The following is a 15,499-nucleotide window of genomic DNA, read 5'->3' on the forward strand; positions in this document are numbered from 1 at the left end:
TTAATTACGTCTACGAAAACGAATGCGCTTTTTCTGTTTTAATTTAGAGCGTAAGCCTCCTTTCTCTATGAGTTTCTGTTTTTCTGCTTCGGTCCAGTTTCCAACAAAACCGGGTAATACAATATTTGATGTGTGATTTCCTTTTCTCGTATTATTGTCATCATTTTCATTTAGTTCTTGCGAAGGTGTTTTATTACTGTGATCTTCGTTTTGATTAGAACTTTCTTCATCACCTTTCTCTACTTTTTGGGAAGGATTTTGAGGAATTTCATTTTTATAATTTTCAGAATTCTCTGATTCTTCGGAAGGCTCTGGAGTATTATCATTTTTATTCGTTTCTTTTTTGATATCTTCAGAGGGAGGAACTTCATCAGTGTCGGTATCAGTAGTGTCCGTTTCATTATTATTTTTTATAGATCCAAGTGAATTTTGATTATGTTCATTCCGATCTGTATTATTAGTTTTAGCTTCGGCTTCTTTGTAAGGCGATAGTAATGGAACTGGAAGAAAAACACGTAAAATCTATAAAGTGGGTATGGGTCATGGGAACCTGAATATATTATTTGCAATTGTTTATCTTCTCCTACCCAGCATATTATTCTTTGCTTTAACCTAGTAATTTCTTATTATTCTGTCTCTTAATAGACTCGTTTAACCATCCATTGTACTTGTCATATCCTCGACTCAAGTCGGTAATTGAATTATTGAACTTTGGAGGCCAAACTTAGGCGTTTACCTTCCCTCTAAGCATCCAATAGGTCGAGTGTAGAAAAAGCCTTAGATTACCGTTCATCGTTGACTGTTTGTGAAGACCAAATTACGACCACAATTAGGTATTTTTTAGTACCTATGTGATATGTCCATGTTGACTATAATATTATGAAGAAATTCCACATGTTGGTATTATACAGGATTAGATCATGCCCGCGACTTCATCCACGTGGATTTAGGTTTTCAAAAATCCTGTGGGAGCTCTATATTTTTTGGGTTCAAAAGTAGGTAGGTAGGTACTCTATTTATCTGTCTCTATGATGCAAGCTTTAATAGAGATTTATACACTTAGATTTAGGTTTATTTTTCAGTTGTCACAAGTTGACGAGTCCCTGAGCTCTCGCGTCACGTCTGTTCATCACATCTCTCCCGCATCGCTCAACTACAGCGTCAGCAGGAACCTACTCAGTGTGCGTTATGCCTGTTCCTGTATAAAAATATCATATAATGTTATAAATTAATAATTTTAACATGACGTGTTAATTCGCTGCTTCAGCATTTCAATTTATATAAAGCGAACAATCCGCGAGGCGGCGAAGCAGTCCACATTTCCATATTGAATAGTTAACACTGAAACTACTGTATTCGCGTGAAGTAAAAGTTCCGTGTGTGTGAATTTCCAAATTAAATTCGTTGGACATTTCTTGTGGTTTTTTTTTTTCAAAAGACTGTCGAAGCGGACCTCCTAACAATTGGTGTCAGAAGTGGGATGCTAAGAAGGTTCACGCAAGAGGACCCTTAGCATCCAAAGAATCCTGAGGTCATCGCAGTCGTGATCGACGATAAGCCTCGCCCGCAGGGTTGAGCCCGCATCACAACCACTAAGCACCGGTTCTACTCAAGATCGACGATAAGTCTCAGCCTGCCAGACTGAGCCCGCATCTCACACGAAGAACGCGAATATCCTGGACTCACTCAAAAACATCAGTGAAATAAATTTTAAGCCTTCAAAATTACGAAATACAATTTCTTCAATATCTTCAGAAACCTACTCGATATCGTCGCCGCGTGAAATACGAGACGCATTCCGTACAGTTCAAAGCCTTCACGTGTCGCAAACGCATCGACCTAATTTAACTTTCAGTGCAGTGACATCAAAGTGAAAACCTTTTTGTGAAAAATAAATCGTGATGTTTGCCGTTATCCTGTAAGTAGTTTATATTATTTTGTATAAAAAGCGTAAATTGTCTTAATTGTATATTTTCGTACTGTATTTTAAATATAAATCCTTTTTTTTTCTCCATATCTCAGTTTCAGTGATCAAAAATGAGTTTAAAGTCAGAAAGTTCGGACGCAAAAGTGACTCTCTCTATACTCACTAAATTCGTAAGGTCTTATGATGGGAATCGGGAAACTCTTGCCGCGTTCCTAACTAACTGCGATAACGCAATTAGTTTAGCTGCTCCCGACCAGCAAAATATCTTATGTAAATATATAATCTCCCAACTTGAGGGCAAAGCACAATTAGCCTGCAGCCTTAAAAATTTCAATAATTGGGATGAATTAAAATCATATTTAAAAAGCACGTTTGGCGAGAAAAAACACTCGTCCCATCTGCTACTTGATCTCCAAAACTGTAAACAGGGCCAGTCCGAAAGCGTGACACAATATTCTATCAGACTCGAAGCATGCCTAACTCGACTTCAAGCTGATATTCAAAATTCATGCACTGATCGTAATCTCCTTCTAGGCAAAATCACAGCTATGGAAGAACTCGCCTTAAGCTCATTCCAATTGGGTCTTAACCCTAACATTTCTAATATTGTCCGCTGCAGAAACCCTTCGACACTTAATGAAGCAATTTCTCTAGCAGTCGAAGAAGAAAAAATTTTCAAACTTGTAAAAATTACTCAACCAAAACATCCAACTAAATTTTGTTCCTTATGTAAGAAGACCAATCATAGTTTCTCAGAGTGCTTTAAGAAAAAGCACGATTTCACACAGAGATCATCTTTCCATATTCCTCCCGCTAACCCTCAATATTCTGCAGAAACAAGTCAAAGTTCATCAAAGGACTCAAATTTCGTCAAAACCTGTGCCTATTGTAAACACAAAGGACATCTTATCTCAGAATGTCGTAAGCGCCAATATAATAATAATCAGCGTCGGATGAACTCTCACCCTCCGTCGGGTCCCTCTCATAGTAACAGTGCTAATGTTAACATGTATGAATACTCTGAATCCTTAAATGAAGTGACGAATAGTTACGTCCCTGAATCAAAAAAACTTAAACTGATTTCGGATGCGTGCCTGCCGAAATCAACAATCCAAAATGGCACTCGAACTACTAAATCCTTTTATACTAATTCCCCCAAATCGTTACATCTCGGCAATCGCTACATGACTGTCCGAGTCACACTGAATCTTATACCAAATCTTTTATATCCCGGCAATCACCAAAAGACTGCCAAAATATCGCTGAATCATATCCTAAATCCTCACTGATTCCTACAAAATCGAATACAAAGCATTCCAAAGAAGATTGCTCAAATAATACTATATCTCATTCTAATTCTTATACTAGCTCTTATACTACAAAATCCTTTAAATCTCAGTTTCCTTCAAAGGATCAACTGAGTCTTACAAAATCTAAAGTCATTCAAAATGACCCCCAAAGCAACGCAAGCAAAAGCTCATTGCCTCTTAAAGACGTCCCGATCTTCGAAACAAGCACCCTGAAAAAGTTGGTGTCCTTACCTCATGCATTTTTACAAATAGAATGTAATAAAAAACCTCTCTGTTTCTTAGTTGACACAGGCGCAAGTGTCAGCATTATTAAGCGCTCGTGTTTACCAGCAGAGCCCCAATTGTCTCAAGAAATTATAAAACTCAAAGGCATAAACGATAAGGATTCCTATAGCGAAACTTTAGGAACAGTTGTGCTTAACCTTATTATAAACGACCACACCATTTCTTTTAAATTCCACGTCATAACTGACGCTCTGAATCTGGAATCAGACGGTATCTTAGGTACCGATTTTCTACATTTTTTCCATACTAATATCGATTATAATACTAAATCCCTTACTATCTCAAATTACACTTTACCAATTCATTATTCGAGCCCTAGATATATAATACCGGCTCGCTCCGAAGCTATTGTTGAATGCACTGTCTCAAATGACAAGTTCGAGTTACGTCATTTAAAAGACGCACTCATATTAGATCACTCTATATCCGAAGGTGTATATATAGCAAACTGTATGGTAAGTTTGAAGCCTAATTATAAAGTCAATGTCTCTGTTTTAAATACCACTGAATCTCAAATAGAAATCCAAGATTTCAAGGTCCATTTAACCCCTATAGACTTCTCTGAACTACGCCAAGTGTCTCAATCCCCCGAAATTATCAACCACGTTTCTAATTCTTCATCAAATCGACTCGATCGTGTTCTAAGTCTTATAAGACACTCACATCTTAACGATGAGGAGAGAAAAGCTCTCTTAGAGTGCTGTTCTGAATACTCTGATATATTTTATCTCGAAGGAGACACTCTAACTCATACTAACGCTATCCAACACTCTATTGACACGGGTAATAGCTCTCCTATTAATGTTAAATCTTACCGTTTTCCCGAATGTCATAAAAACGAAGTCGATTCCCAAATCCAGAAAATGCTACAACAGAAAATTATAAAACCGTCTATCTCTCCATGGAATGCTCCCGTTTGGGTGGTTCCCAAAAAAATGGACGCATCCGGGAAAAAGAAATGGCGAATAGTTATCGACTACCGCCGCCTCAATGACGTCACTGTATCCGAAGTATATCCTATTCCCTTGATCACAGATATCCTAGATCAACTAGGTCATTCCAAATATTTTAGCACACTGGACTTAGTCTCCGGTTTCCATCAAATTCCGCTGAATCCTTCAGATGCACCTAAAACTGGTTTTACTGTAGTCAACACAAATGGTTCAACAGGCCACTACGAATTCACTAGGATGCCGTTCGGACTTAAGAACGCTCCCAGTACTTTTCAACGTCTTATGAACACAGTATTATCAGGTCTTCAAGGTTTACATTGCTATGTCTATTTAGATGACTGTATCATCTATAGTGCAGATCTCAAATCACATTGTGAAAAACTGAAAATGGTATTCAACCGTTTCAGAGATTATAATCTCAAATTACAACCGGATAAATGTGAATTCCTTAGAAAGGAAGTCACCTATCTAGGTCACATTATAACGGATAAAGGTGTCTCTCCAAACCCAGAAAAAATTAAATCAGTCTGTGATTTCCCAATTCCTAAAAATCCTAAAGAAGTAAAATCATTCCTCGGTCTCGTTGGTTATTACCGCCGATTTATTGACAATTTCTCCAAGATCACAAAACCTCTAACATCTTTACTCAAAAAGGATGTCACTTTTCATTGGTCTATAGAACAAGACCAAGCTTTTAACCTCCTGAAGGAAAAGTTAACCTCAGCTCCTCTTCTCCAATACCCTGATTTTTCTCAACCATTTATCGTTACCACAGACGCCAGCAACTACGCCGTTGGCGCAGTGCTATCTCAAGGCCCTGTCGGCAAGGACAAACCAATAGCCTATGCTTCTAGAACCTTAAACAAACAAGAAGGAAATTACTCGACCACAGAAAAGGAGTTAGTTTCTATTTTATTCGCCGTTAAAACTTTCCGACCATATCTCTACGGCACTAAATTCAAAATCGTAACAGATCATCGGCCCTTAGTATGGCTCTTCAACGTCAAAGATCCTGGTTCCAAACTCGTCCGTTGGCGCCTCAAACTTGAGGAATACGATTACGAGATTATTTACAAACCTGGAAAATTAAATTCAAATGCAGACGCTCTGTCTCGCATCCCAATTCATGCTATAAATACAGATAATCTTACTAAGCTTTCCTACGAGGCATATTTTAAGAAACAACTTACAAACTCTTTACCAGATTCTAACACAAAAATTGAAGAACACTCACAAGCTTTACATCTTTCCAAATGCAAAATTATTGCATGCCCCGTTTCTCTAGATTTCGACAACTCAATGCCACATTGTGAGGAATTATTATCTCAGATAACCGACACCGCTTCATTGTTAGAAGCCGAACGTGAACAATGTTCGGTAAGGTCAGTTACAAAAAATAATAAAACATATTATTTTCTTTTTACCAAGGTTCATCATTACGATGAGACAACTTTTCGCTCCATTTACGACACTTTGATGATGCTTCGTGATGAACTTATATCACATCACCCTAGCATTGATGAAATAGCTATCTCCGATTTCTCTGAACCTTTTACTAAATTATCCTATACCAAAATTTATAATATGATTTCCTACGTATTTCATAACACTGATATCAAAATACATATTTATAAAAATCAAATAATATTTCCAACTCCAGCTGAAGTTCCTACAATTCTCAAAGAGAATCACGACACTCCCATAGCAGGACATCCTGGTGTGAATAGGATGTATAGTCGAATTAAAGCCTCATACTACTGGAAAGGAATGAGAACTGACATAGAACGCTATGTGAAGTCTTGCAAACTATGCCAAGTTAACAAACCTTTACGAGCTTGCAATAAAGCTCCTATGGTTATTACATCAACGAGCACAAAGCCTTTTGAACGATTAGCTCTGGACATAGTTGGTGTCTTACCTGAAGCAGGTTTCCAAAAGTTCAAGTTCATACTGACTCTGCAAGATGATCTTACCAAATTCCTATGTGTCTATCCTATGATTTCTTCAACAAGTGAAGAAGTAGCCCGTAATCTGGTCCACTTTATGTCCTTATTCGCTATTCCTAAAATGATCCTTACTGATCAAGCCATGACTTTTACATCAGAACTGTTTAAACAAGTTACCGATATTTTCAAAATCAAACCCTTACTTTCTAGCCCTTACCATCCCCAAACTAACGGTGCGCTGGAACGCAGCCACGCTACTCTTAAAGAATACCTAAAATCCTTTGTAAACGAAAATCAAAATGATTGGCATTGCTACCTAGCAACAGCTGTTCTCGCGTATAATACAACTCCTCATACTACTACTCAATTTACTCCGTTTGAACTTCTGTTTGGACAGAAACCAACCCTTCCTAATTCTCTCTACGACACAGATAATAATGTTACATACCACGAGTATGTCCGTGCGCTTCAGTATAGAATGAAAGTAAGCCGCGAAAAAGCTTTAGAGTATATTAGATCAAGTAAAGAATCTTCAAAACAAATCTATGATTCAAGTTCTAATCCTAACATAGAATATAAAGTTGGTGACATGGTATATTTAAAATACCATCACAGACTTCGTAAGCCTTATCTCCAATATGGAAAGGCCCTTACAAAATCGTTAAAATAAATGGAAAACATAATGTTACTTTATTAATAAATAGAAAACATGTTAAGTATCATACTAATTTAATTAAGCTCGCTGTAACTTAAGCTTATCATTATTTTCAGATTTTTCTCCTACGTCTCGTCTGAGCCAATGATTACACCCATAACGCATAGCCCTGGAATATATTTCGACCCCATTACTAAAATTTATTTCTACAATGATTATTGGAAAGTAATCACGCATCTCAACACCGTCTCATTGGAACCACAGCTTGACAAAGTTGACCGGTTGATTGTTAAAACCTCTCTAGTTTGTGCTAAGTTGCAACCAGAAGAGTACTCTAGCTGCAAAAATGTTTTTAGTCCAATTGAAGTACTTCTAGAATCCAATTATCTCAAGGCTCAATCTCTATCTCATATTATCTCAAGCGAAAATCCTGCTAGATTCAAAAGATCTTTAGAATTTGGTGGTGAAATCCTTAAGTTTTTCTTTGGCACTTTAGATGCTGAAGATGCCCGAAAATATGATGCTGCAATTAGCTCTTGTCAGAGATCTGAATCTGAGATATTTCATTTAATGAAAGATAATATTCATATAGTTAAGTCGTCTATTAATACTTTTAATTCTACTATTTCTAGGTTAAATCAAAATGAGATAAAGTTAAACTCTCAGATTAATAAATTAAACGATATATTGTCTTATGTTACTAGTGATAATGAAAAATTAATGTATTTAACTAGATTTAATAGCTTAGTTAATATAATCGAAAGCTCTTTACTAGCTATCTCAAATTTTCTCGATACTGTAATAAACGCAATTTTGTTTTCAAAAGTTAATGTTCTACATCCTTCTGTTCTAAGTCCTGTAAAACTGTATGATGAACTGTCTAAACACAGAAACTCAATCAATAAAGGTTTAGATTTTCCTGTAGCACTAAGTATAGAAAATATACATACCATTATAGATATATCTAAGTTAGTCTCCTATTTCTATAACAATAAGATAGTATTTGTAATACAGATCCCTCTTGTCTCTCCCGTTAAGTATAACGTCTATAAAACAATCCCGCTCCCGACTCCTCATTACGAAGGACAATCCAAAAGTTTTGCCTTAATCAAACCTACTAAACCCTATTTAGCTATAACTGACGATAGATTAAATTACGTATTATTAGATACTTTAAGAGATTGTACTATTTTAAATAGTGAAAATTCCATCTGTAAATTAGAGTCAATTTATTCTGTAAATTCGAATCCTTCATGCGAGACAAAACTTTTAACTGAAGTGACTCTATCTTTACCAAGGGAATGTGAACCGAAAATCCTATATGGTCTTATTGACATATGGCATAAATTAAAAAATAATCAATGGATATTTGTACAGTCAAAAACAAGCAAACTAACTATCAATTGTAATGATAACTTTAAGGATTATTCTATATCTGGCACTGGAATATTAAAACTGAACAAAGGTTGCATTGGTTACTTTAAAACGATTCAATTTATACCTTCTACCATTTCAAATTTAACTATTGATAATAATAACTTTAATATTAATTTTGATATAACTAATGATAACTGCTGCAACCAAGAGATTGTTAACAAAACGATTCCTCTTCTATCACCTATTAACCTAAGTAATATTAATTTAGATTCCTTAAAAAATTCGATAAACCAATTCAACGATCTTGAGTTGCAAATCAACAGGATCCAAGAGGAATCTCATTTTATAAAATATAGCTCGTATTATTCTGCTTTTACTTATATAATTATTTCGTTAATTTTTCTATTTTTATGTTATAAGATTATCAGATGTTTTAAACAACGTAATTGTAACAAATTCTGCATTCAATTTTTTTTCCAATGTAATCGCAAAAAGATTTCGCATAAAGAAAACAAAGCCCAAAGTTCTATTGAAATGTCACAGATAACAGATGATGAAGATAACGCATCTGTAGACCTTCGAAATCTTAGTGCATCAGTGCAAAGAAATCTTTCAAATAATTAAATTATGTAGAATATTTTACCATTTCTCTCCTTTTCCTTTTCTTTTTTTTACTACGCTTTATTTTAAATTAAAGCTTCGTCTAAAGGGGGGAAATGTTATAAATTAATAATTTTAACATGACGTGTTAATTCGCTGCTTCAGCATTTCAATTTATATAAAGCGAACAATCCGCGAGGCGGCGAAGCAGTCCACATTTCCATATTGAATAGTTAACACTGAAACTACTGTATTCGCGTGAAGTAAAAGTTCCGTGTGTGTGAATTTCCAAATTAAATTCGTTGGACATTTCTTGTGGTTTTTTTTTTCAAAAGACTGTCGAAGCGGACCTCCTAACAGTACGTACCACATCGGGTTAAAGTTCCGAGCATTTTTATGCTGTGCATCAAAGTGTTGGTCATTAAGGCGATGATGTGACGTTCCAGCATATATTTGAAGTTCGATATCATTCGGTTAGCTGGACCTTCTATTGTCAGAAATTCCGGTCTGAAAAATAACGTTTTTTTATTTACCCGTAAGATATTGTTGCGGTAATGAATACCAAGCCTGGGTACGACTTCAGAGTGCAAGCTAGTACAGTATCAAGATCGGTTCAGGCAGCGATTTAACTAAATTACTGTTTACCTGAATACCGAATATCACTAAGTCGATGCTAGCTGTGAAAACGTAACAATAGGAATTTCAGTGCCTGTGTAATCTAATGTGTATTGCGTCGAGTTTGTAGTATTTGAACCCATCTACACTAATATTATAAAGAGGAAAACTTTGTTTGTATGTTTGTTTGTTTGTACTGAATAGGCTCAAAAACTACTGGACCGATTTTAAAAATTCTTTCACCATTCGAAAGCTACATTATCCACGAGTAACATAGGCTATATTTTATTTTGGAAAAAAATAGGGTTCCGTAAGATATTTGGGTTTTTCGGACACAAGGTGTAAAAAATCAACCAGAAAAGTTACTTATTTTGCGTACGCTGCCTAAACTATAAAAGATAGAACCATAAAATGTTCTAATTAATTGTAGATCTTATAAATATCTACAAAAAAGTCCGCGACACACTATACCCATCTATGTCGAGTGAGGCACAGCAACCATTTTTTTATTTAAAAATCTTGAATTTTTTTTGGACTACATTTAAACGCGTTTATTTTACTCATGCTATTAATCCTTATCAAAATAAATGATTTCATCACTAAGAACAGTTTATGGAGATAATATTTGGTCTTTGAATGATTAAAATTGGACGTTTGGTTTTGAAGTTATGGCGAAATTAAAATATTACGATTTCTGCTGCACGGCCCGTTGTAATATAATAATATTATATAAAGAGGTAATGTCGTTAAGTTTGTTTGTAGGGGGTAATCTTTAGAACTACTGAACCGATTTTAAAAATTCTTTGACCAGTAGAAAGCTACATTATTCCTGAGTGACAAAGGCTATACGGGATCTTTAAAAACCTAAATCTACGCGGGCGAAGCCGCGGGGATCAGCTAGTTTTTAATAAAATATGTTTTTGTAGTAAGTATAGTGGATAGTTTACTCCGAATATTGTTAGGTACATATTTAGTTTAATTTAATTATTTTAGTTATGTACTTAAGTACACGAGATTCTATGTTAATAGATAGGTACTTATGTCATTTAAAAATCAGAATCAATGAGTGTTTATTGTAAACGTATGGTGGAAGCAAAATTATACTTAGTATTGATTTATAACAAACAAACTCATACTCTCAGACATACTTTGCTTGTTCCAAAAAAGTGAAACTCAGATCGACTGCCTCCGGGTTTCTGGTCAGAGAGAGTGCCATGTGTGCGGTCAGGTCATCCGCTGTCAGAGTCAACACCCCGGTCACTGGGGGCCCCGACTGCAGCAACGCATCGTATCTGTAGCTAAGCTAAAAAAAACAAGTTGATCTGTACCTACCTACATATGAAAGGATAAGCTGACTCAGGTCTTATTTGTAGTTTAGCATAGAGGAAAGTTAACTTTGCAAGGATAATAACGGTGAAACTCAGATAGACTCGGTATAAGAATATGGATGTTTAGTCCATCAGGGAGAGTGGCTATATGTGTACAGCATTCGTTCCGTTCAGTAAGTATACAGTTCCGTTCTCCATTTCCGAAGATATTCATTAATTAAATCTTAACCAAATTGAAATTGAAGTAATGGAACCACTTCTGAAGTATGACCTACTAAACAAAAAGAGAATCATCAAAGTCGGTTTATAATAATTGGCGAAGTAATCGCGTAACAAACATACAAAAAAAATACAAATAACATACAGTCGAATTGAGAACCTCCTTCTTTTTTTGAAGTTGGTTATAAAACAATAAACTGACAGGTTGATAGACTTTCTCTCTACACGGTAAAATTTCAGTGTTTTTAGAGCCGTGTCTAAGTGAATCGCCATTTTACCCATTTAGGTACCTATATTGACCATAGTCTAAAAAGTTAAAAAAAAAAAAAAATTAATTGAGAAATTAATTATTGTTACGAAAAATTCGCGGACTCCGAACAGCACGGGGCGTTCAGCCACTACTTATATTCTCACAGACTCGAGTTTATGTCAAGATTTTTTTTAAAAATCCAAAATAAATAAATAAGTAGGATTGATCAGAAACAGGAAGTCTCACTTTCAAATTGCTGAACCCAACTACAGTGTTGACGGCACGCACGTCGTCACGCCTCGAGCCGGTGGCGATGGATCGTCTGTAAATGCTGTCCAGTCCCCGTAACACCCCGTTACTTAGAGATATTTCCTAAAAGTAAAACAAAATTCAAAAAAGTCCGACTGCCGACAGTAGAACTAGAAACTATAAACGAGTTGGCGATCAGCGGGAAGCGAGTGTGTAGTTTCGATAGTTTTGTCACCGGGCTATATGCGAGTGTGCAAGTGCAACGAGCGATTATTCGCGCCATTCGCCCGCGGTCGCTCAGTCCTGTGCAAACCTGAGCGCGCGTTACATGTGTTCAAGCAAGCGAGCATCGCTGAACGAATATTTTTGAAAGCTCGTCGCTCATCGACAAAACTAGTAAAGCGAGTCGTCGCCGGCAGTGTGAACAGTCAGAGAGCAATTTTTGATATATGCATCTCTTTCGTTTACACGATGTACATTTACATTACACGCATAATAAATGTACATTAATGTACATTTATTGTGCGTTTCTTGAGAGAGAAAATCGCCGATAGTTAGTCGTTTTCTCGCTGGCGGTCGGCCCAATGCCTAAATCCATTTCCTTTATTTAAGCCAACTCGGAGAAAGATCAGGCGCATAGTCAACGCTTTTATGTCATGCTGTACGAGGCTCGGAGGTGAACAACACTAATGTAACTTCGTTGCACCTCTTGGTCAGCATTCCGTAGCCTATATAGATGTAATGTAACTTAATTTATTATTAGGTACTTTGTAACTACAATTTTGGTACATGAAAAATAAAAATAAATAAATAAAAATAGAAATGTATGAAGAGCATTTGAGCACTTGAGCATTTGAGCACATGTGACGGTTCGGATTTGATTTTGGTTTTGGTTGCAATCCTACGACAATGTTTGTGCATCGTCGTGTACCGAAAAGGCCAGTATCTGGCAGAAAACATTGTCCATCGACCTTTAGAGCGGCGGCTTCGTAGAGCGTTGTTTCTGTCACTCGTACCTATCTGGCGTTTTGTCGGTCTCAACGACAGAGACGCTCTACAAAACGCTATCTCTTTCCAAAGGTATCTACAATATTTTCTGCCGGGTACTGTGCGTTAGGAGGGACGAAACAAAAAATGCGTTGCGTGCGACACGATACTGCGATGTTATTTCACGCCGCAAGGACCTGCTGCCATAGTACGGATAACCTACCAAACCGTTCGTTCAAAAATCGTCCTCAGTAGATAGGTTAAATAACGAAATATAATAAGAATAACAAGCACGCGCGATGCGATTCAAAATAATAATAATTCTTATGCGTAGGTCTGTAAGTTATTTCGAAGAGTCGTGCGAGCTCACAGATTTCAGATTTCAGATTTTGCAGGGCGTCGTATCTCAGTTTCATATTTTAGCCCTTTATATTTTCCATGCTAACTAAACGCATATTAAGTAAGTATATATCTATGTATGTGATTTAATTACCGCAACACTCATGGTATGTAATTCAAAAGAAGGTAGGTTGATGGCATTGGCTTTAATTTCGTTCAGTCGTTCGAGCACCTTGTCTATCGCTCTGTCTGCATACTGATTGAGCGCCATCGTCCTTTTTTGACTATATGCTCTGAAAGGCAGTAAAAAGTGATTTTGCAAAAGCGAGAAAGTGTTAGGCCCGGTTTCTACCAAAGCGGAGAGGTAATTAGATCGACCAATCAGATTTCAAAAATTTTGGTTATTGTTTACTAGATGATGTCCGCAACTTCGTCCGCGTGGATTTAGATTTTAAAATCACGTCGGAATTTTTTGGTTTTCTGGGATAAAAAGTAGCCTATGCCCTTCCCCAGTATGCAAGTTATCTCGTCCATACCAAATTTCGTCAAAATCAGTGGAACGAATTTGCCGTAAAAGGCTAGCAGACAGATAGACAGACACACTTTTGCATTTATAATATTAGTAGGTGAATTTCTATTTTCTCCTACGTACTTGAACTTATGCAAGTAAATGCTTAGTTCGGTGATCATTAATTTTTACTTACTCAAACTGAGCATTCCCAAAGCGGATATTATGATTCATTAGGTCGTCGTTGAAGTAGTCTTTTAGCAACTTGTCTAGGTCAACTTTATACTAACTCGAACCAAGCATTCCCAGAGCGGATATGAAACATTAGATCGTCGTTGAAGTAGTCGTTCAGCCACTTGTCTAGGTCAACTTTATACCTACTCGAACCGAGCATTCCCATAGCTGATTTCATACATTAGGTCGTCCTTGAAGTAGTCTTTCAGCCACTTGTCTAGGTCAACTTTATACTTACTCAAACCGAGCATTCCCAGAGTGGATATTATACATTAGGTCGTCGTTGCAGTAGTCTTTCAGACACTTGTCTAGTTCAAGTTTATACTTACTCGAACTGAGCATTCACAGAGAGGATATTATATACTTATTAGGTCGTCGTTGCAGTAGTCTTTCAGCCACTTGTCTAGTTCAACTTTATACTTACTCGAACCGAGCATTCCCATAGCCGATTCCATACATTAGGTCGTCGTTGAAGTAGTCTTTCAGCCACTTGTCTAGGTCAACTTTCAGTCTATCAATGAATATATCTGCATAATAAATAATGTTGTATCATCCGATAAGTCCAGCTTGGACTTATTTAGAAAGATTTTTCTTATGTAGTTTTATCCGTAGATCACAAAAAATATTTGTTTAATATAGTAGATACTTAAGTATTTTTTTTAATTCAGATACAAGTTAGCCCTTTGACTGCAATCTCACCTGGTGGTAAACGATGATGCAGTCTAAAATGGAAGCAGGCTAACCTGGAAGGGGTGTGGCAGTTTTTATTAACCCACGCCCCTTTGGTTTCTTCACGGCATCGTACCGGAACGCTAAATGGCTTGGTAGCACAGCTTAGCCGGTAGGACTAGCCACGGCCTCCCACCAGACCAGACCACAAAATTTAGTAATTATAAAATTCCAAACCCCTGCTAGGAAACGAACCCGGGACCTCCCACTAATAAGACCACAGTGCTTACCACTGCGCCAGAGAGATCGTTAGAATATATTAAGTTAGTCTTTGGTTTAGTTAGAGATACCTCATAGTCAGCAATATTAGAATCATTTTAGGTTTCAGCCTGAAATCTTTCAGGTTGCAAGTCGGTTGAAGACGCTAGTATTTGAAAGAGCGATTTGAAGCGAAGTGAGCTACAGCTAGCAATATATTTTTAAATAATAAAAACCTATAAATTACCAATGTTTTTTCTTTGTAGTGAAACTGATTGTGACGAGTCTTTGTTCCGATACTACAACAAAAAGTTATTTTGAAAGTCAATCTCAATATTATCACTTAAGTAGTAAAAATAAATCGAAACAGTATGGTCAAGCGTTTTATGATCAATTTTATAAAAGAAATTAATCTATCATCATCATGAGAACGAGTCTCTTCTCAGAATGTGAATGGTTTGGCTGTGGTTTGGCTATAATCCACCACGCTGGCCAAATGCGGATTGGCAAACTTCACACACCCTTAAGAAATTTAAGGAGAACTATCAGGCATGCAGGTTTCCTCACGATGTTTTCTTTTACAGTAAAAGCAAGTAATATTTAACTGCTTAAAACGCACATAAGTTCGAAAAGTTGGAGGTGTGTGCCCCCGACCCTCAGAATAAGAGGTCGACATCATAACCACTAGGCTATCACCGTTCTATCATAATAAACAATATTTTTCACTTAAGAATTTTCCATCATTTTTATAAAATAAAAATCATTTTAATTTAATAAAATTAAAATAATA

General features: G+C 36.5%; 1 protein-coding gene across 1 annotated transcript in view; it reads right to left on the bottom strand.

Moving 5' to 3' along the window:
- The window catches only part of LOC117989008 (uncharacterized), a 19,779-nt gene continuing 4,280 nt past the window's right edge, over positions 1 to 15,499 (bottom strand). Inside the window, exons 6-12 of the mRNA XM_069503473.1 lie at positions 14,957 to 15,008; positions 14,207 to 14,309; positions 13,195 to 13,408; positions 11,712 to 11,837; positions 10,817 to 10,971; positions 9,421 to 9,560; positions 1 to 500 (exon numbers count right to left, since the gene is read on the bottom strand). Coding sequence (XP_069359574.1) covers positions 1 to 500; positions 9,421 to 9,560; positions 10,817 to 10,971; positions 11,712 to 11,837; positions 13,195 to 13,408; positions 14,207 to 14,309; positions 14,957 to 15,008 — 1,290 coding nt within the window. The remainder of the gene's footprint in view (positions 501 to 9,420; positions 9,561 to 10,816; positions 10,972 to 11,711; positions 11,838 to 13,194; positions 13,409 to 14,206; positions 14,310 to 14,956; positions 15,009 to 15,499) is intronic.

Source organism: Maniola hyperantus, chromosome 15 (genome assembly GCF_902806685.2).
Source record: "Maniola hyperantus chromosome 15, iAphHyp1.2, whole genome shotgun sequence".
In the NCBI taxonomy this organism is placed as follows: Eukaryota; Metazoa; Arthropoda; class Insecta; order Lepidoptera; family Nymphalidae; genus Maniola; species Maniola hyperantus.